General features: G+C 42.5%; 1 protein-coding gene across 5 annotated transcripts in view; it reads left to right on the forward strand.

The window, feature by feature from the left end:
* kiaa1549la (KIAA1549-like a) overlaps positions 1 to 23,367 on the forward strand; it is a 78,760-nt gene that overhangs the window by 37,103 nt on the left and 18,290 nt on the right. For 3 of the 5 annotated variants that reach the window (XM_040162872.2, XM_078082469.1, XM_078082472.1), the window contains 7 exons: positions 626 to 794; positions 6,277 to 6,336; positions 6,974 to 7,134; positions 9,025 to 9,196; positions 10,697 to 10,857; positions 11,941 to 11,976; positions 17,223 to 17,416. In XM_040162872.2, coding sequence (XP_040018806.2) covers positions 626 to 794; positions 6,277 to 6,336; positions 6,974 to 7,134; positions 9,025 to 9,196; positions 10,697 to 10,857; positions 11,941 to 11,976; positions 17,223 to 17,416 — 953 coding nt within the window. The remainder of the gene's footprint in view (positions 1 to 625; positions 795 to 6,276; positions 6,337 to 6,973; positions 7,135 to 9,024; positions 9,197 to 10,696; positions 10,858 to 11,940; positions 11,977 to 17,222; positions 17,417 to 23,367) is intronic. The other 2 variants (XM_078082470.1, XM_078082471.1) reach the window with 1 other exon arrangement.

Raw genomic sequence — 23,367 nt, forward strand, 5'->3', positions numbered from 1 at the left:
AACAGAGGCTGTAGTGGCCTGCTAATCAGGCTATTAAAGCTCTACATCAAAATTCAGAACTTAAAGAAAGGTCGCCTGGTATTGGCAGCAGGGAGCTCTTTAAGGGAGAGTGACTGCTGCGGCACATGGAGGTTTATCTCCAAAGAAACAAGTCATTCTTCTTCAAGGTATAAACCCTTTCAGTTACTACTTCAGTCCTCCTTTTGATCCCAGCTTCTCTCTCATTTCCAATCCCTTTGTCTCTGATTGTCATGGTTCTCTCACCACTGCAGGATATACATGAACACACAGTCATAATCACAAAGTGGGTCTCGGCAAGCAGAGGCAGGCATTCATAATTAATCCTCTGAAATATTCACACTGGTGGAGGAATGCGACGGGAGGTACTCGTATCAACAACCGTTTTGCTTTGCTCAGTCACATTGTTTTCAACAGATCTTATTATAGACAGAAAGAAAAGAAACATTGTTAGTTGAAACTGTCGCACTGTGTCTGGAGCTCCGTTATGGACTCTTTATGGGGCATCCAAGACGTTTGGTATCATTAGATCCTACAGTATGAATGTTTAAATTCTAAAAGTTAGTTGCTTCCCATAAAGAATCATTAAAAAAATGTTTATCCTCAGATCCAGAGCGTGTCCCAGGAGTCGGGCTCTCCGTCCGTCTCGCTGGTCTATGTGGTGAAGAACCAGGAAGCCATTCTCAATGGGACGATCTCCAGCGGCCTCCTCAACCAGCTGACCGCGGAGCTGGTGGGATACTTTCTCTTCTACCCACCGATGGTCATCGCCGAGCGTAAGTGAAACCAGGATGGACCCTGAGGTCCGAAGGGGGAGAACTAGAGAGCGAACGAACTGGTTGGATGCTTCTACGTGGAACATTTGCAAATCTTAAAAATGAAATGCCGTAACGTCGGCATCCATGGTTGATAGCTCACGGTCTTCTTCTTGCTCACCTTTGCCGGCTCATTTCGAAGCATCTTTACAACAAAATTGAGCCCCACTTAAAAACATTGTTCCATGACACAGCGAGTGGTAAGAAAGTCCACCAAATTTAGATTTGTTTGGAACAATTTTCTCCCAGCTAACTGTGCCGTCTTAATATATTTGGGATTCTCTAAAGCAATCTAGACTCTACCACCTCTCTGTTAAGATATGCCGTACCAACCCATTCTCTCTTCAGACTGGTTGAACATTGACACTTGTTTGGTGCCTGGTATCAGTAAACCTTTCAGCTAGCTCCAGTGTAAACCCATCTGCGTCATTATTAAATGACGCAGATGGGTTTTTCTTAGAAATACATACCTAGAAAACATGAGCAGATCTACATGCATCATGGCTCGATAGAACTAAGGAGTCATGACGAAATTAGCTTTTGTAAATTTTGTGGAATTGACCCTTTAATGTTTGGGACTCCAGTTCAATTGTTAACTGGATAGATTACCATACATTTGTTGTATTTAATTATATGGTCCATAGATGGAGAAAGGTCACAAATACTATAATATGCAAATCACCCAGCTAGTGGTATTTTTAGCGACCAGCAGCTAAATGAGTTGGCAAAGCTGAATGTGAACAATTTATCGCTCTCTCTCTCATCCCACATCTCAGGGCAGTCACAGCGACTGAGTCCCTCTGCTCTTACGGCTGCACGGAGACACTTGGCCAGCGTTTGTCTAACCCTGATTAATAGTGCACGGCCAACAAGTTTCAGTCGGAATGCTTGATACTCATTCTCTCGACGAACCTCTGAGGCCTCTCCTCAGAGGCACTGCTCGGTAATTATGATGCCCCTGTAATTATTCACAGAGGGCAGTATGAGAAAATGAAAATAAGTAATTTATCTGCGGACGAGGCGCGTGCTCTGACAGCTGTGATGAGTAGCGCAGAGATGCTGCGGGAACACTGAGGCGCTGTCCCTTTGGGCCAATGCGCTTTCCGGATTTGTAAGATCCACAGGTAAGGACTCCCACAAACACTACAGACTTGGCTGGGCTTAACACGAAATGTGCCATGGAAGGGTTAAATGGGCTATATTTATTTCTAACTGGCTTCCCCTCAAGCTGTGCCGGCCGGTGGAGGTCGGAGGTACGTAGGATGGAGGACGCCAACAGTGAAGGATTACAATATTGACACAAAGATATTTTTTGGCTTAAGAGGGGACCTGCGTGAGTCACCCTATCATTAGTCCACTGCTGCAGTTTGATTTCCGACCCCAGAGGTACTGAGAACCATTGAGTCCACCGCAGAGCAATGCAGAATTCATGACCGTGTTTCACCTGGTGGGAATTCAAGATTACGCCATATTGTGTAAAGTAAATGTCAGGATATATTATGGCCTCCAGACAGCATCTCAACCCGGTCCACTACATTCATATTCTAGTCATTTGTTTTATACACCTATATTTAGGTGGGAAACTGATCTCAAAAATGTATTAACTACCATTTCCTGCTTAAAAGTTGGTGGCGCCAGGTGGTTGGTTGGGCTGCAAACACTTTATTCTAGTACTAACAGTTTTTTTTAGAAGCTCTAGTTGAGGAAATTATGTAGCTTGCCCAGAACCAAGTCACATTTTTCCTCTGTAGCTGTTGGAAACCAAAAACTAAATGAAAAGGAAGTTTAAAGCCGCAATAAGAGATACTATTCTACTACGCTTTTATACGCTATTGCTAAATTCATATTTCCTCAGTGGCCTGCTAAAATATACTTTATAAAGTGGTTTTCAGTGGTTGGCTCTCTGCAGCAGTAGCACCTTATTCTACACACAGCTCCTTTTAAAGTGGAGTAAAAACATGTTTTTAGTTAAATATCTGAAAGTCAATATTTACGACCACGCTTTCCTTCTTACATCAAAAATTTGGCGGATTTATTAAGGAAAAATAACTGTTTTAAACCTTAAAAGAGCTTAAGCTTAAAAGATAGTCGTGCACAAAGACATTGTGATAATTGTCCAATTTCCGGAAAATATGTCAAAACACAAAGGACCGACTACAGACCCCACAGATGAGCCTCATAAGCTCATTTTGTCTTCCACTCTCAGGCCATCTGTGAGATTTTTAAAGGGCGAGCAGCTGTACGACTCCTATGATCTGAATCACGCCGTAGGCCATGTGTTGTCCATGTCCCCCCGAATGAGCTAATTTTATTCCGGTGAGATTAGATTCAAATCTATTTGCGCCTACTCTCAACACCCAACGGGCAAAAACATCCCACTTCACACTGTCACATCCAAACACACTCGGCATCACCGTGGAAACCTTGTGTGTTCTCTCAAAGCAGCAGCAGTTGTTGTTGTTTTTACTGCAGCTGGAACAATGAGGAACTGTTTACAGATGCTCATCAGACACAAGGAGGGATGGTCCAGAAATGTTTTAGTACAGACCTATTGAGGGATTATTCTTAGAGCCTCAACGGATGATCAGTTCTCTTGTGATGATCTTCACAGTTCACATGCAGAACTCTCGATGTCTACCGCATGTGACCATTTATCTGAAGAGTAGTCTGTGCCAAACTTAGCTGGAACCTGATCCTGATCTCTACTTTGGAGAAAAAAACGGTACACGTCTCTCTTACTTCAACGATAGAACGACTTCCTACGCTCCAAAAATACTCTTGTTTCAGTTCATTGTTGAACAGTGTCCTGCTGTTGTAGAACATTTTTTTGGAGAAGTTCCACAAACAGGGTCAGGAAGTAGACCTACTGAAGTACCAACAGTTCATTATCGTTGTATTGACAGAGAGACAAATAACAGCAGCATACTTTTCCTTTTCTCTAATATTAGATTTGATCGAACACTGCAGCGTTACTGAAATGGATTTGCCAGATTTTGGAGGCTGGTGATCCTCCGAAAGTCACTGAATCTGTCTGAACCTGAACGCACACATCAGGGGAAGGCTTGAGCAGAAACACTCCAGCTGTTATACCGCCGCTGCGCCGCCATTGACTTGGGCCGAAACGCAATTCCAGGCAGACAGCCAGCTCAGAGGAGTTAGGGGGACGGGGGGGAGGGGGCAGATGGGCAAAAAGTGAGAGAGAGAGATGACGAGGACACTGAGAGAGGCCGACGGACTGGGGGGGTGATGATGGGTGGACAGAGACGGAAGGAGACACTTGACCGGACAAAATGGAAATAGCCGTTTTGGTTCCCCGAGAAACGACAGGTAAACCTGTGCAGAGCGAGGCAGGTCGCAGAGGCACACAGGCGGAAACATAGGAGGATAAGAGAGGGAGACAGTGAGAGGAAACAAAGTAGAGGTCACAGTGCAGCCTGACAAGAGGCGCGTTGTCGTATTTTATCATCTGCGTCAAGGGGCCAATGATAAACATCCCCCCCTCCCACCGCCCTGCGAATTTGCCGTTGCTTACAAACAAACTGCCGTCCCCTTTAAACGGCTTCCATGGATCCCGGAAAAAAACGTTTGATAATAATAAATCACAAATATTTGTATTTAAAAGGCCCAGGCTCATTAACGCACTAATTATTTCATTATTAATTTTTCATTCTATCGCGTTAACACAGTTCGTTCTAATTATTATTTTTTTTTAATTGCTGACTGGCTCTGAATACACATACAGACACACTGTGGGGCACATTGTTGGTCACTACGACCTTTGGATGTCATCACACGTCTCAACCAATGAGAGCATTTGGGGCGGAGCTATCGCTAGTTCTGCTGCTGCCTGTACAGAAAGAAGAAAAAGGGAAATGGATTTATAAATGTTAACTTGCTTGCTCAGGGTTCGGGTTTGCATTCATCGAAATGTGCAATACACTACTTTTATTTTTTAGTATATTTTTAGAATATTTTTAGTAATTGCGATTAATATAATATATTAATACAAATCTATTCATGTCTCAACTTGACACTTTTGAACAGACAATAAAGGTATAATTAGGATTATGCTTTGCTTCCAAATGTTCACGTGGATGCTGTCAAATGATACAGTACTTGTTCCGTGCAAATGATGATAAAGTAGAAACGAATAGATTTTTATAGTTATGTTTTCTGTCACCCCGTGAATGTCTCTACAAAACGGTAGATACTGGAATTGTTTTCTAAACTGCACTCAAATGTTCAAGTATCATTTACATTGACCTATGATAATATGATAATGACGATATTATTTTCACTTTCTTTTAGTCCAATCCATACTTCTTTTTTTTTACAGTACATTAGTTTTGTGTTTTAGCTATAGGACTCTTGAATGCCTTTGTTCGTAATCTCTGATATAAAAACAACCAAAACCTTTCAGTCAATATGAAATATGTGTCGGTTGTGGCCGGATACGATCCAGCGGAAGTCGGTCACGCCATGCGGCAGCAGAGGAGGTGGTAAGCAGGCTGACAGCGAGGACGTCGGGGCGAGCTTTCATCCCCACTCTCTGCAGTCGTGTCTTTTTTTATTAGTCTCCTGCCTGTTGTCCTGCTATCCTGCATTGTTCTGACGTTTAGTGGGTAGCCCTAACACACACAAACCTGTCATAAGATGTCACTTTAACTCTCGGCATGTAAAGTGTAGTCTGCAGCAATTGAGGGAAAATTGTATCTGCTGGATGGATAATCTTGTTCTTCAAAGGAGGAAACACTGTGTTTTGTTTGGCACATAATGGTAGAGAGCTGGTTTCAGAGGATGGCGGTCTTAAAGGACCTTAAAGGTTATGTTCTCCACCTACATAATCTGACGTTTGAAAGTATGTTTGTGTTTACGTATTTTGATTCATTTTTTTTATTTTTATTTCGTATAGCCCAAAATCGCAAACTACAAATTTGCCTCAGAGGGCTTTACAGTCTGTACACATACGTCATCCTCTGTCCCGAAACCCACACATCGGCACAGGAAAAACTCCCCCCCAAAAAATGTGAAAAAAATGATTAAAACTAGATGAACTGATTTAGTTTAGAGCGGGAAGAACTTTTAAGCTGGTGGTGAAACTCGCAGCTAGATACTGATGGCTATTTATGACCTTCACGAGGATACAAGACCATCAATAAGAAGATTGTCTATTTCCATACAATTAGGATATACATATTGCGTACAACATTATTCAAAATCATGCAGATATACTACAACAATAATCTTTGCCCTCTTGACCCAAGCGAGGCCCTCCAGAACCTCTCGAGAAGGTACCACCAAAACCAACACTAAATGGAGGTTACGCCTAGTAGCTTTAAATACTTTTATTTTATATAAATGTGTACAATGTGTTTTCTAAGATCAGCCAATAAAGCGTCCTTTCTCTCTCTCTCTCTCTCTCTCTCTCTCTCTCTCTCTCCAGCCCTTGAATACCATAACCTCAACACGTCGATGGCGACAAAGAACTTCTGGGTGATAACAGGTAAATAGCCCTTGCATGCGCACGCACATTGAAGTGCTACTGGGTAATCAGCGGTAATCAAGAGCCGCATCGATCGGACAAAACAGCACTGACGGCCATTGTTATGCAATTCAGCAGAATAGTATTGGCTCTTTCATTTTCCTCCCGTGTCCTAACAACCCCTCCCTCCCCCAGAAAACACACAGACATCCCCCTCCACTCATACCTTCTCTGCGCCCAAAGTGTCTATCTGCTCTGTTCCTGGGGAAACCTATTGGATGTATAATTTAGGGCTTCCTGACTGGGGCGCAGGGAGAGATCGCTTCGCATCACATCACGGCCGGGCGTGAATGATTCTGAAGTGTGTGTGAAGTCCGTTTCACTTACAACACTGAGTGAAGGGATGTGCAAAGGAGTAACTAGAACAAATAGAAGTTTCTGGGCAGCTTTCAAATGAAAGGGAAAATCATCAAGTCCTCTCTAATATCATGCAATATTCAATACCCAGCACTGTTTATCTCTTTCCCACTCCTCCCTTGTTCTCCTCAAATCAAGGCCTCCCTTTAATGTTTTCTTCACACTCCCCTCCTCCTTTCATCCATGTTCTCTGTTCCTCTCTCTTTGCTCTCGCCCTCCATCCCATCATTTCTCCTCTAAGTGATCCAGGATGTAGAGAGCGCCTCCCTGGAGGCCAACTACCAGAGCTTTGCCAACCTGATGGAGCAGCGGCTGGCCGAGCTCTTCCTGGTAGCCGGCAGGCAGGGCCCTCGGACGGCGCGCCCTCGGCGGGCCACCACCGTGGGGAGCTACACAGTACAGGTGGGGTTCCTGTGTGCCATTGCGTGCATTAGCAGTGATGGTGGGATGTATCTGCTTTTAAAGAACTAGTCCACTTCTTTGTCAACTAAATTATTTAACAGTTTCAACCTCTGCAAGTTGTATGATTAGGACTCAGGGGCCCTGTCTTTGCGCTTGATGCATGTAGTTAACTCTGCAGACTGTTCGAAGTGAATTCAACCTCATTTTTTACCTGCTTAAAGAATAGTGAGGAGATCACCAAAGCCGTGAAGACTTGCATCCTGTGTAAAGCAAGAATGTACGCACCATATTTTTGCCAATCCGTCAAGTAAAGGGGTATACAATTATTATTGATCTTACAACATATTCCAAAATAGTACAAAGCTCTGTGAAGAATACCATATATTCTCATTCCTTTATCAGAAATTGGCCAGTTAGGATTCGACCGTCACTCCATAGGGGTTTGATCTATGTGGATATTTCATTGAATAAGTAAGAACTGTGACTTGCTGGAGCTTAATTAGAGGTTGTAGGTTCACCAATACAGTAGGATGTATCCTCTGAGCAAACTAAATGTCCACATGAAATGGCATCAAGATATGTTATTATTATACAAAATGGTCCACATACACAACGGATCATAAACATGGACCTGATAAACTCCCATTATTTTTCACTAATGGGGGAGTTCTCCCCTTCCAAGAGCCCTTCTATTTTTATTAGCGATTGCCGGCCAAAGAGTGCTCAAAAATTACACACTGTCGAAACACCTAAAGAGAGAAATCACCACACAACATTGATTATGAGCATTAGAGCTGAAGTGATGAACGATTATTCTTCATTTGTTTACAGATGATTTAGCACAGATTCAGTTTTGTCATGTGATGTTTGAGGAAACTGTTTATTGGTGGCACCACATTGGACTATAAATTGTCATATACATGTTTTACCTTTTTTAAAATATTGTCAAAGACCAGTTAATACATTTACAAAGAAGAAAATAATTGAACAATAAAGCAAATGTTATCAATTTTAACATTTGTTGCGTAGGGAAAGGTATATCGTATAATGTCAGAGTATGTTTGAAAACTGTCCCTGTCTTGCCCGACAATAAAAGTTTTTTTAACACACGCTAAAAAGAAGTTAAGTGTTCTGCAAGTAGATTCCCATAGCTACGGAATGAAAGCACTGGCAGCAAATGAACACACAAGAAATGAAATGAACACATGTCATATTTGTATGTCAAGTTAGGAGTATGTTTACACTTTAAAATCATAATGTTGTAACTATATTGGGTAAGTACTCAGAGGTGAAGATTAGGGATTAAGAAGGGACAGAAGGCACTTAAAGGCATAGTACCATCAACAGCCCTGTGTTCCATATTCAGCAAATTAAGACAACAATTGACTCCCTGGGCTTAACACACTCCCACAAGGCTTTATGGGAGGTCACAGATGACCAGTTTTGTTGCTCTAAAAATGAAGGCAACTGGGAAAGGTTAACAAAGGGTGGGGGGTGAATCATCGAACTATTTTATGAAAAAATCCAATTACCAGTCTTGATAACCGTGTTCATCAAAATTAATTTAAAAAATCGTTTGATGTATGATGAAAGGAAATTGAGATTTCAAGTGACTCAGTTATCCCTGAGTGTCTTCCCCAAGTGCAGTTACCTCGCAGCAAATGGTCTTCATGATCAAAGCAGACAAGCCGATTCAGAGTTTTGAACGGGCCACAGTACATGTGATTAAAAAATCACTGACATGATGAAATAATGGGTTGTGTATGGCTTCGGTCTGGCTATGAGAGAAACGTTGCCCGTGCCCGTGTGCCATGTTATTTGTCTACAAAACACTGTTTTGTAGACAAAAATCAGCTGCAGATGTTGGACACTTAGTCTGTCCTCTTCCAGATGGTCAGCATGCGTCAGCTGCCCGGTCCCAAAAACCCAGTGGAGATGACCTACTACGCCCAGCTAAACGGGGCCCCCATCACTGGGTCTGCCGCCGCCAAGACCCTCAGCAGTCTGGACTCCCAGACCATGGCGCTGACACTGGGATACTTTGTGCAAGTGCAGGCTGAACGTAAGCGGTTCATCATTCCATGCAGTCCTATGTTACATGTTTATCTGTGATATGTGTGATGGGCCATGCAAGGCAGGCACAAGAGACGTGATGCAAATCAAGGGTTTGATTTTGTCAGTGTCCATTACAAGCACTTAATGGCATGTAGTTATAAACATATTTAACAGGAAAAGGTGCTGAGAAATCTACAGGGGACCATACTGTAGCGTGTCGGATTTTCTTGCAGGTAAACATGTAAGGTAGTCAACTATGAGAGACAAAAAATGTGATGTCAATGAGTCTCTTTCTAATAACTCTCGCTTGTTCTATTGGTTTGCGTCTGATAAAAAGAGGCTCCCGATAGAAGTCTGGTTCAATAAGATAAAAATTCTTTAGCAAAATATAGCGTAAAATATGTTAAATTCCCATTTGTTCATGTACCGGCTGATTTATTCCAGTTATAGAAACAGTAGGCTTAAAAATAGGACTTTCCACTGTTTGCCTTTTGCATATTTACACACATTGTCATTTGCATTTTTGTCATATGCAAATGGAATTTTTTTTAGATGCACAGTCAACTCACAGAGCGCACTTCTCATTCAGCAGCGATTGTAGAGACATAACATTGCCGAACCCCCCCCCCCCCCCAGCGTGAGAGATTTATCTAAACTGACTAACAGGTCTTGCTTGCCGTTGATTGTCTCTCATGACGTATTACTAAATGTGTGTCCAATTTCAATTTTGGGGAGATTTTGGGAAACATGATACTTTTCTTTCCCACTGAACGATGGATGAGAATATTGATACCACTCATGTCTGCACTGAATATGAATTGGCAGCCAGAAGACGGTTAATAGTTTAGTTCAAGGAATAGTTCCACCAATATAAAAACCAGAGCACGGCAATGATAATTGCTTTTTACATATTTAAATCATAGAGAAGATAAAATAATATATGAAAAATGTGTCATATGATGCTTCAATGAATTGTAGACCTTTAATAAAAATGTAATTGTTATGTAAACCGCCTGATTTAATCCTGTTCAGTTTTTGATAGACCTCATTCCTTAATGATAAACAGCATTGCGTCTTCACTAAAATGAGCACTGTCCTTATTTAGTATTTATTCGATGTTTAGTTGTTCTCTCTATAAATCTATAGATTGACGTGGTAACAGACTTTCAAGCGCTATTTATTGTTGCTGCTGCTTTTGCAAAGACAACTAGCTCACTTGACATTTCCCTCAGAGCTTATATAGAGCACATATCCATAAAAAAACTGAAAGTCTATGTTGTGTTGTGTTTTTTTAGTCCAAAAGCTGCTTCTTCATCTGTATTTCCAAGTGTGGAAAGAAGTCAGAACTATAAAAGGGAGAATGACAGAAATAGGATTTAATTAAAAAAGAGGGGACATATTCTCATCCCAAGAGGAAATGTAGTGAACAGTGTTTATTTGCCTGTGTTGCAAACTGTGTGCTTTTTTATCACTGGAGGGTCATTTGGTGGTATTTCTGTGTTTGTAGCTGTGGTAAAGACGCCGCCCAGCAACTTGTGGATCATGGCCGTCCTGACGCCTCTCTTCCTGCTGATGGTGGTGGTCGTCATGGTGTCCTTGATCCTGTGCAAGAGGAACAGGGTCATCTTCAAAACTGGCGCCTTCAGGAACTTCAAAACGCGCTCCAAGGTAAAACTGTCAGACTTTGTCGTGCGAGTGTCTCTTTTTCTGCCTTATGCATCCTTTTTACATCATCTTTTTGTGCTTGTTCTTCTTTCTATTATCTTCTACCATTAATAATAACCAGCTGCGTCCCTCCAGAACTTCACCCCAAAAAGTTCAGACCACACCACTCACCCGCAGATACCGCAGAAGCCAACGGCTCTGTGATATTTCAAACGAAAATGATATAACTTGCGAATGAATGGCACGTGAACCAGCAAAGCCATTGTGTTAAGTTGTTTCTCCGAGTCACAAAGACGTAATCCCATCTGTGCGGGCCCGGCGCATTTGTTCTCTCGCGCACCCGATAGCCCGTGGTCGTCGCTAATCATGCATGCTTTGAAGGCTAATCGGCCAAGGAAAAAGAAAATGGACAGGACTCAGTGTACCGGAAGTGAACCTTCGGGTGATGTTGGCCCTTTCGCGACAACAGCACTCACTCGTCATCGACTCATTTGAGGTTGAATAGGAATCAATCATGTCAGACGAGCTTGCGTGGAGTAGATTGCTACCAGCCGGTTGGATCGGGTTGCGGCGCCAGAACAACAGCCTGTGTCACGGCAGTTATTGAAGTGGTAAACAAGCGATAACATTGCCAACCTCATTTTGTTCTCGAGAGGCTCGCAACGTGACTCGGCTACGATTAATATTCCATTATACTGAAATGTGATTCACATTTGAAATGATAATGAGTCTTCAGCTCCCGCGAGATTAAACCGACTATCGACTGCAATCTGTTTGCTCAAATTTCGGAAGCCAGTAAAGGAATCGTTTAAATGTTATAAATGAACTAAGATGCATAATCTGCATCATATCAAAAAAGACTTAAAAGCTGTGACTATCAACAAAAATGTATCAAATATTAAGCGGTATCAGCCTAATTTTTCCAAATTGTCCGAGTGCTCACGTTTCTGGCTCAGTCAAATTAATTTCCTTAGCAATATAACAAACACCCCACATGCCATCCTTCCCTATCCTCATTGTACTCTATCCGTTTGTAATATCTTAACCCCTGCATGACCTTGTCCCCCCTAATCTCTCCCTGTTTAGACGTCATATCGGAGGGAGGGCAGTTACCACCACCAGGTATTTTCTAGTCTCTGGGTGGATTACTGACTGACTGAATCAACTGTTTAATGTATTATTGACTGAGTTTTGCGTAATGTTGTGGCTTTCTGTACGTGCCGTACGTCGTTGCCGGGTAAGCTTCTGCATGTGGCTGCTGTGTTGTGGACATGACTTATTCCTCCGTACGTGGATCAATAGGAGTGGAGAGGAGAGGCAGTGAGGAACCGTGCAAAAAAAAAAAAAAGGAAAACTACATGCATAGGTGTGTTAAATTCAAAAAGCACATCCCGAGAGATTTAAAATTGTTTTGGTCTGACTGACTGAATCAACAAGCTCGTAAAAATAGGCAAATGAGCTGAAATCTGCCGGCAAAGAGAAGCTGTGTTTTTAACCGAGGGCTCGTAAACATGGACAGCGGAGAGGATTAAAACCTGCAAACCAGGCCAATCTATTTTTATTTGTTTAGCAGCCATAAAAAGTGACTCAAGCTTGTGTCATCTGCCCAGACTGCCTATCCGCCAGCTCCTTTCCCTTTCAGTCCTACCATTTTATCCTCTCAGATGAAGCCTCTTTCATCCCACACTGGCTCAGCAGGAGCACAACACGGACCACCAACCCTCATCTTTTTTCACTATATGGGCTTCTCCACTGAATTATGTACCTCACCCAAAGCAGAGCAATGGCCACAGAAGTAAAAGAATCTACACAGCCGTGGGTGCCGGTGCTTTGGTGGAGCATGTCAGCTGATCCGTAGGTTATTTTGGTCCAGCCTCTCCCGTCTTTGTCCCTTGAGAGGCAAAGGGAGTTGAGTAGCGGGTGGAGTAATGGATGAGAAGACAGGGCATTTTTTTGTAATGGAGCTGATGTGACACCAAAGCACAGAAGGGATCAAACGCCTGAATACCAGACTGCTTTACTGTATCTCCTCATACTACGTTATTATATAAACATTTAAACTTCCTAGCTATGGTTTTGTTTACCTTCACTACCCACTGTAAACATTTAATATGATGCTGTGTTTTACGAGAGAGAGCATCAAATATTAAAGCGTGCCGAAATATTAGATTTGCTAAGTGGTGCCGTGAGGCTGCAATCACTGTTCGTGTCCTCAGCTGTATTTACCCTCCTCTAATCCTAAACAGTGGCATGGATGAGCAATACATATTTCACACAGGGATTTGGGTGGGGAAGAGTTTATGGGGCAAATGCGGTTGATCCCTAATTAAAGCACAGATTAAAACATGTTCTTCTTCAAAAATAAGACTTGTGTTGTGTTGCGTGTTCACTGAAAGAATTACTGGTTGCTGTAATGGCTGCTGTCCATGCTGGCTGTGTTTTGGGATTTTGTACATGATAAACACTCTGAGATGTGACAGGAATTGAGGGGATAGAAGGCACAGCATGGCACAAAAGGCCAGAAGCTCAACCCAAACATTGCAATAACATGATCAGTGTCTCAGAGCCCCAGACACCAGGAAGGGTAACCTTTCTAAATGTGATTCCTGTTGACATGTGATTGGGGCCCACAATCCATACTCCTCTTCATCCTGCAAAAGTGAATATCGCTCTTTCTGTGTCGCTCGTCAGTGTTGAGCTGAGCAGTAGGGGGAGGATTAGCAACACAATGGAATTTCATACTCTAGAGACTGTAATGAAAACACCCACCTGGTTCACTTCCTTTGCCTTCAGCGCTGTTCTTTTTGATTATGAACACATTTCCTTCCACCCCATACTCCCAGGAATTCATACAATAGGTAACTGGGTGTGAGCAACAGGTTTTTTTCACACCTGAGTCAGTCTTAATGTGCGCACTGTTTTTGTTATACTAAATGCTATAATTAAATAGTTTTAATGTAGTTTGCACAGTAGTTTGTAGTTTGTTGGTGCATTGACCTCCCATTACTTTAATTCATAAATACCTTTTCTCCATTTAATCCATCATTGTGGCATTTTTATTCTTACAAAAAAAATCTTTAACAGAAAGGGGTCATTGAGAGGAAAAAAAATCCCACAAAAAAACAAACATGAAACCAATCAAAAGAATGCATTTAAAGTATTTTCAAACCTTAAAGCCTGCTGTAAATCTGGTCAAAGTGACAAGAATACTGACTCCTAAGCCAAAATAGTAGACGTATTTGTGTGTCTTCATGCCTCCGTGTATTCTCCTCCCGGCCCGCCCTCCCTATCAGTCACCAAGCAGGACAAATTAAAGCGGCTGCTGATCGATACTCTGGCTTATATTAGGTCTGCGTGTGTGTTGAGGCATTAAAGAGTGATTGCGCAGTGAGTACGGCTGACCTCATCACACAGCTCGTCCGTTGTGCGGCCGGTACGCTCTCCATCCGGCCTCCTTGCATAGGTGTGGAAGCCTCAGGTGGCCAGCTGCCGTGTGTAGTACATAGAGGGCTGAATAAGCAAAAGCAATCTTTTTTTAATTAGTATGCTGCTCAGTGGCGTTATAATGCAGGGCCTCCAGGTCACATTTTGCTGCATCCTGCCCCAGGGGGAGCTAATGGAAGCGGTGCGGGTGCTCGTTCCCAGTCCACCCTGCCATGTCTCTTATTGCACATCCTTGATGTGTCCACTCTTTGATTCATTTTTTTGGCACTCTGCTTTGTGCTACGCATCCACTGTCGCCCTGCTAGAGCTGAATCTAAATCAATATGGCTGGTGGGAGCATATCTCTCCCATCTGCTGTACCTCATCAAGCTGCTGTTGGCTCCAAGTTAAAATTAGACGAGAAGAGGAGCGTCTGTTTGACGGAGCGGAAAGGGAAAATAAGTGTGGGTAATTTGATGGTTAGGCCGGGTCGAGCACGCAATCACTTCACGTGATTCTTTCAGTGAAAGACGTGGTTGGACTCCTCTCCCCTCCTCACTCCTTAACTCTGACGCCTTTCCAAGCGGATTTGGGAGAAGAATAAACACCACCCATCCCTCACGGAGTGATCAGAGGCAGGCCCAAGTCTTCATCCGACCGGGCGGCTCTCACAAGATGAAAGATGGCTTTTTGTCATACAAGTCGTCAGGGGACAGGGGAAGGAGAGGGGGAGATGGTGCTGGAGCAAAGGGACGAATGAAAGAGTGAGAGTAGAGAGAGACAGACAGACAGACAGACAGACAGACAGACAGAGAGAGAGAGAGAGAGAGAGAGAGAGAGAGAGAGAGAGAGAGAGAGAAAGGACCTTGGGGCCAGTGCAGTAACATGCGAGTGGCCAAATGTCAGGCGCACTCTCCAAGGTGACGCCTGTTGTCCCTGTCACCTCTGAGAATCCATACCGTACCCGCCAGCCTCTGAACGAACAGCGCATCGCTCCCCGCCGAAGTGCGGCGTGCATCAGCTCGTCACTCTCTCAGCGCTTGTAAATCCATACACATAATGCATGGCTGGTGGAGGCGGCGGCCCATTTAATGCACCACCCGGCCTCCTGCCCTCTGTTGGATTGTCATGAACAAGCGCCCCCCTCCGCCCCCCCACCTATGAAAAGCACAAGGCCCGTGGGCAAACTAATGTCTGCACTCTCCATGCATCTTTCAAACGATGGAGCCACACCTGTCACCATCCATCACTTCAGTGGGCAAAAGGTGTGTAAACTTACATGCACGATCCATACACTCATGTCATGGCGGTGACTCTCCTTAGCGCCCTAATGTCAATGTGTGTGCATTGACATTGTTCCACACAAGCATGTATCAGTTTACCGTCACGTGTGTTGGAGCTGGCTGATGGCTCAGAGGTGTGTATGACTGATGAATTATTAACAGCGCAGTCAGCCGGATGCCAACACCGCCTAACCCTACATGCACTCAGGATTTAGCATGCATCATCAAATGCATTAGGCGTCCCATTTCTGGGGCCGCTAAAAATAGAAAAGCGGAGGCAAAAAAATCTGGGTTTCGGCTGATTAGTTGTGTAACCTAAATAGGGCCTCCCTCCCAACACCCCTCCTCTTGTACTCTCTTGCGTAATTCGAAAGGCGTTTAGCAATACAAAGAATGTGTTTGCCTTGGAGGCTTCAGCAAAACGCATGCATCTTTCTCTTTTTCTCTTCATGACAAAACCCCCAGCTTCAAAGATGCCGTTAAGCTCTATTATTTATTGGTCCTCCCAACTTTTTTATTATGCCAGCCGTGGTGTTTGGAGAGTGATGATAACTGGTTTCCAATGAGCGAGGTTCATTCAATTACATTTATCTGAAATGGAGCAAACACTTATCATGGAGGTTTTTTTTACTTTATTATTCAGGTGAGTTAGTCATATTGGCTGGAAGCGGCACTGTGCCTCATTCAGCTGTCCAACTCTTTACTGGTGATTGAATCGGAATTACAACACACTCGATCCGTTTGTTGCGTTTCTTCTTTTGCTGTATTGTAGGTTTATTTTTTATTTTGAGGACCGGCGTTGCATCATACTATAACCCTTGACTGCATTACGGATTTGCTTTTATAAAATTGCATTTTGCGCTGCGAAATGAGATGAAGCAAATTTGTCACAATTTATTTGTTGAAACCAAATTCGAAATCAACAATTCTTTTCAGCTGCAGCAAATCGCATGGCTGTAAGGCAGTAGGGCATTTTATTAAATTATTATAAGGCACCCTCGATGTCTGCTAAGCCGACAGAAAACCAGCTTTCACACTGCATTTTCTCAAAAATGTCTAAGGGAATTAAAATTACGTTGTTGTTTGCTCTGATTGTTGAATTTATCTTTTGACTTTATACTTTGAGACTGTCTTAACAACATTAGCTATAGTTTGCTATACATTATTTGTGGTGTAAGTTGCTAGATATGTTGTGCCGCTTTATAACCCATTGTGTTATATATTACATTGATTTACAGTCATTTTATAGCATTTACCAGGCTGTGCTGTGTGGTAAAGACAAAATATTGCACCGTAGACCTGTATCTTGAGTTGCTTTTTCTGTCTTTGCATGTGTTTAATTTGCTGAATCCGCTGTTTGTTGTCATGCATTATGTAGCTTTTGGTTCATTCATTTTATAAAGACGAAAAGTACAAAGTTTAGATTTGTGTGCTTAACAAATTAGCATTAGCATTTCATTTTACTTTATTTTATTACTTGTGCACTGCTGTCTTGTTGTCTATTGTTTCTACTGTCACGCACCAACCGCCAAGACAAATTCCTTTTGACATATTTTGGCAATAAATGTTTCCTGATGCATGGATCCATCTACAAGCTGCAGTAGCTCTGACTTGTAGAACTCTTTCTAACTCCTGCTGTGTGTTATCCTTTTCCCTTACCAGCCTGTCCAGGGCTTTGATTACGCCAAGAAGCACATGGGTCGAACCGGTGACGAGGCCGTATCCGTTACCAAGGAGACGCTGGTGCTGGGGCTGCCCGTACGAGATGCTCCGCTGTCGCTATCATTGGATAAGAAGGTCCACCAGGATGGGACTGCGAGCAAGAGGCCCCCCTCCGCTGACACACACAAAGGAGGGTAAGATTAAGATTAATATATATATATATATATAGTTCCTACCTCACTGCAGATAAAATTAAGTTCATTCAGGCTGGCAGGTGACTTTTTTCATAACATTCACGTAGCTAAAAAAGAAAGAACTACTTCAAATTTAGTTCCACATATGTTTGTGTTTCTTTTTTCATAATTCTGTATTGTCATTTTTATTCCTCCCTGTTTGTCCTTCACAAATACAAGTTGGCCTCTCTTAACCAATGCTGAGCAATCAATGGAAGCGATCAACTTTGCAATCCATTTTGGACTTCATAACACAGCAGACAAGATATTATTTTTGGACAAATTTTCTAAGAAACATAGTATTATATGAAAATAAACAGAATATTTGTAGTAATAGTAGTGGAGAAATATAAGTTAATGAACCTTTTCATTTTTGGAAGGAATTGTTTGGTATTAGAGCAACGTTTTAAGCAGCATTAATCTTTTTACATTATAGATATGAAATATTTCACACTTGTTGTTGTTATGAACAATCGTCGCCTCCATGCAGACTACCCATGACACCTATTATAGTTATGTTAGTTGGCAAACTGTTGCCTATTTACACATCCAGCAGACATGGCCCAACTTAAGCATTTGTTTGGAGTACTGTCAAAGCAATGAATAGGAAGTCAAATATTCAGACTGTTTTTAAATCTGTTTTGGGCTCCACCTAAGGGAGGACGCTGCGTCTTCATCGGCTCCCGGCATGTTGTGTACAGTACAGTCGATTAGAGCTTTTCTACTGAGAATAGCTGCTCATAAAGTTTGCATATTTAAAGATAGAAATCGGGAGAGAATTTGGGGTGAATGCTTTGATGTCACTGATGATGACCAAACTCATTAATACTCTATGATAAATGCCGGGGAAGAAGTCGCTTGCATCACACTGCTGACATCATCACACTTAATTCATTACAAACCTAGATGCTTTGGCAAAGCCTGCCTGCTGGAATAATCCTGAGCTCACCTGACTCACTATTACGAGCTGGAGGGAACCAAAGGTTTTCCGAGAAGCTGTTTGCGTCGGTGAACAAGCCGGCCACCGAACCCCGAGCTTTTCAGCGGGACCAGACATCAGTGCTTCTACGTAGCCATGTTAAGCCAGAGAGAAGCCAACGGCAAGCAGCGCACAGATTGATATGATCTGAGGATGAGTCCAGTCTTAGCAAGAGGCTGTTTGGAGACAGTCAGAAGACAAAATGTATTTACATGCATATTTAGATAAAGCAAAGTACAAGGTTTTTAGAGCTGCTGATTATAACAGTGTTGACACACTGATGGGAAGAGCAGAAGAGAAGTGAACATTTTGAGCTGTTGAGAGCCTAACGCCTATCGGCTCTGTTGTCCGACACATATCTCTGGGGGGCAAAAAGAGGCTGTGGATTACAACCGTTCATGTATGTAAATGAGTCCCTCCCTCAACATTTGGAACAGATTGTTACAGATTGATCACAATGAACACATCTGATGCGTAAGAACCTGCTGTGCGGGCGGGGGGGTTCGTGGCTTGGGTTGATTCAGCCTGTGTGCGTTGAGAGAGAGCTTGAATCTCGCGGGATCACATAAAAATCCATCCTTTCCTGTTTCAATCAGGGGTCAGGAATCGCATTTCACAACATTTACTGCCAAAATATGTTAGACATACAAGGAATTTGACATTCGACGGTTCAGTCAGTAAGACAATGGGCAACAAGACAGGTAAGATTGCATAGTGCAAGAAAATGGCCTGTTCAATTTACAACTGATGCGTTTGACTGGTTCGGCCAATTCAGCGTCCTGTGAGGAGCTACTGACGGCCTCCTGGGGGCTTGAGTGTGTGTGATGCGACACGGGGATGCCGCAAGAGCTTCAGTTATATAAGAAGTATAGCATATTTTACATAATTCATAGAAAAGCAAAGGAGCACAGTGGTGGCCTGTTTCTCCGTTAGAAAACATGTTTCAGCTTCAATAGGCCGGCGCCTGCATCGCGTGTCAACATTGTTTAAGCCAGACTGAGATATGCCTTTTTAAGCCCAGGTGATTCTGCTATTAAATAACATTTTGGTGGAATATTTTTTCAGTAAAAAGAAAAGAGAAACTGTCATCATTAGCAAGAATCACTAGTCCTGGATTTTTATACTCCCTGAATATGAATGAATGTTTAGCCTCTCCTCTCCCCTCACACAGATTTTTAAAATGCGGGTGAGGGGGAATGAGGTGCTGCCAAATCGTACACTGCTCACTTTGAGGGGGAAAGGGGACATACAAATTAGTAGGAAGGGTAGCAAGCTGATGATTATCTATGCAAGAATAGTTTATCTGCAGACAAAACAAGCCACACGTCACTGGGACCCCCAAAAATAAGGAATTGAGAAGCAATCTTGATTCGAGCGTTGAATCAGCTGAAATGTCAAAGTTGACTGAATGATATTGGAGTGGTTTTGTTCTCAAAGAGGAGACAAAATTCAAGTACACCGATCAATTACCAGCTTCAAACCCAAAACAAATAAGTAAAAAATATGAATAGAAAAAAAAAAAAAAATCTTTCTTTGCGGCCCGATACCAAGTGTCCCCGTTACTGGGTCCACGGCCTGGTGGTTAGGGACCTTTGATCTAAACTACACAGAGGGCTATTTTTCCTCCCGAAAGAGGCCTAGGAGAACTTTACTTTGCGGCAAGTCTCGGATAAAGTATAGTTTTAAGCGGCATGATAGATGTTGTAAAATTTAGGGTGACTGCAGCTAATTATGTTTTATATTATTTATCTTTATCTGGGGTCGTCGTGGCGCAGGGGTTAGAGAAGGTGTGCAGGGAAGCACAAGGTTGGTGGTTCGAGTCCAGGCTCAAGTGTCCCAGAGCAAGACACCTAACCCCTAATTGCTCCCCGGGCAAAAATGTGAAAAAGCCATGGGTTTAAAGTGTAATGTAAGTCGCTTTGGGTAAAAGCGTCTGCTAAATGACCTGTAATGTAATGTAATCTTAATATGGCATTTCATCTAGAGACCATATATTTCATCCCTCTCTGAGCTATTTAATGTGTCCTGCACTATTTTTCCTTTGTTATGTCTATTTTACATGTGTGAGCAACCAACGGGATTTTTAAACTTCTGTCGCAATCGCAGAGAACAGAATTTGCAGGAATTACAATAGAAAGCATTTAAACCAGTGATGAAAACATTCATTGTTCAACCTCCTAGACATTCCTCTACTGGAAGGATGTTCACCCACACACCAGCCCCACATTCAGCAATGAATCTTTCCTCCGGGAAGTTTGGTTGCCACATGCCTCCACTCACAGAAATAGAAACACAGAAACACATGCACGAAACGGTGGCTCATATTTACACGCCCCTAAACGGAAATGAAATAGAGATGGGATTAGTTGTGCTTTGCTTTAGTTGTGCTGAGGATTATAAGCATGTGTATGCATAACCGCGCTATGGTCGCGCCAGAGGGAATTTAACAGTGATGGCGGTATAAAAGGCTGGAAGAGCTCGCCTGGTTTGTTAATACACATGATGTATGTATGTACTTTAGGGGGAGGCATTTTCTGAAGACGGTATCGTATGTTATTCTACTACTGTCCACTGATTAGGAGATGAGGCGGTATCTCATCCTCTAACCAGTGCAGAGTGAAGCACAATGGGACCGCACCAGAAAAACAACAATTATTCTTGCACATTATGGCGGCCTCTGAACCTAGAGTGAGACTTAAGTTCTCTCCCTTCACATGCTCAAACAGGCTTGGGGTGCTCAGAATAAAGAATAAGGTAGGAAAGTGAAGGGCCCATGGCGGTAAGAAAACTAATTTAAAGCTGAAATCAGTCGCTCATTAAATGGATACTGTATATAAATACTGAGGAGTAAGTGTGAGTGATGCTTTCAGATCATTTGATTTTCAGTATTAGTTCGGTTACGGCTGAATGGAATGTTTTTTAGTTTTACACATTCGTAACTGGAATTTTAACCTGGCGAGGAGGTTAGAGGAAAACTTATCTTGATATCCCAGATAATTAACTTTGAAATGGGGACTAACATTATATTTGATATCAATAGAGCCACTCTGCTTGAGATACAAATTGGAGTCACTTTAGAATATACTTTACAGAATTTACACAGCAATTAAAAACACACAAAACAGATCCAATATTTCACGATGAGTAAACAAGAAGAATAACAAATCCTCTTTGCTACATGCCCAGTAGGCAAACTACTTCAAAATAGAGGTTAAAGACATTATCTGTGTCCAAAATCACAATCTTTGTATTCCATGGATGAGAAAATAATAGGTGTGAGACTCACATATGACTCAGTGATGCCGAATGATGATGATGATTAGTAAGTACTGGGAAAACAATTTACGGCTCACTATTGAGTAAACTATTGATTACATCATATGGATTAGAGAATGATCTAGGGATTGATTTTGAAAACACAGATACGAGGTAGGTTGCTTTATTGATGCACTTTTTCCATTTACGCAATAATGAGTGGAAAGACAAGAAAAAAAGAAGATGGTATTTTATTTAATTTGTTTGAAACGACTGAAACTACTACGTGACGTCTCATTGTTACATAAAATAGGAATGTCAAGTTGTCATCCAGATTTTTACTTTTCTTCTGCAATGGTTTCACAGTTTTACAACTGGATGACTCATACAACCAACAATAACCAACTAATAATCAAATACTGGTAGCGGATGGAAACTTTGGATGTGGATATGTAATTACTAACTAACAACAATTTATTTGTACTGTTCAAATAGCCCGGTTTGTCATGAAATGAGTCAGCAATACGCAGCGTAATATTTCCTATCATCCGATTGATTCAGGATACACCCTGAACTGGTCATCAGTCAATCACAGGGCCACAGACAATGAGCCGTTCACTCTCACATTCACACACCTACATGCATGGATTTTTTTAGAGTAAACATGTTGGTATTTATGCCTCCCACCTCTTGCCAAATATCTCAAAAAGATGTAACATTCCGCTATAGTGCACTTCTATTTAAATATTAACAATTTATGGTTTCAAAAAATGTATTTGGTCCATGAATCTGTTTGAAAAAAGAAACATTGAGTATCACATAACTCCTGCTGCATATACACAAATATTGAAAATATGATTATTTTTCTTCTGGTTGTGTCATTTGGGGTTGTATTTTCTTAAATAAGTTTTCCTTCAAAGATATTTGCAGTCCAATCGAGTGTGCTATGTCCTCGACACAGCGGGGGGGATGTGATCGGCGCCTCAAGCAGGTGAAACGGTGTTGGAAACAACAGCTGTGGCTGCAGATTGTTCACTTATCTGTGTGAAGACAAAGTTGCAGACTGAATGCTAACCACGGGGGGAAGCAGGGAGGGCGGGAGCATTCATTCTGCATCCTCCCGAGAGCCACGGCGTGTGTGGGGTCACAAACAGCAAAGAGGTGAACATTACTTTCCTGCGGCGTGATTATCGATTCTGTTGCTCCTCTTTTTGGCCTTCCCACTCGAATTTACATGGGGGGAGTGTTATTTCTCCCCCCATCCCTCAGGCTCTTTTGCTTCAATACCCCGTGACTTTTACTGCGACCCGGCAAGCGATTGGTCGCTGCTCTGGCTGCACTCTGTGTGAATGTGTGTGTGTGTGTGTGTCTCTATGTGTTCACACACACGGGGTGTTGACCTCGCCTGTGGCTCTGTAATGTCTGTTCTCCCTGATTTGTGCATCTCGCACCACCTGTGGACCGGCCTGTCACGTTGTGTAGCTGCAGCAGCTTACATGCCCCGAGGCTTTGAACGTGTGCTGTATGCAGTTTACATGCCTGGTGTGTTTGAAGCAAGACGAACTTTATATAGATTTCTGCCTGAGTGTATTGACTCGTCTAGTTAGGTTTGTGTGTGTGTGTGTGTGTGTGTGTGTGTGTGTGTGTGTGTGTGTGTGTGTGTGTGTGTGTGTGAGAG

Source organism: Gasterosteus aculeatus, chromosome X (assembly GCF_964276395.1).
Source record: "Gasterosteus aculeatus chromosome X, fGasAcu3.hap1.1, whole genome shotgun sequence".
Lineage (NCBI taxonomy): Eukaryota > Metazoa > Chordata > Actinopteri > Perciformes > Gasterosteidae > Gasterosteus > Gasterosteus aculeatus.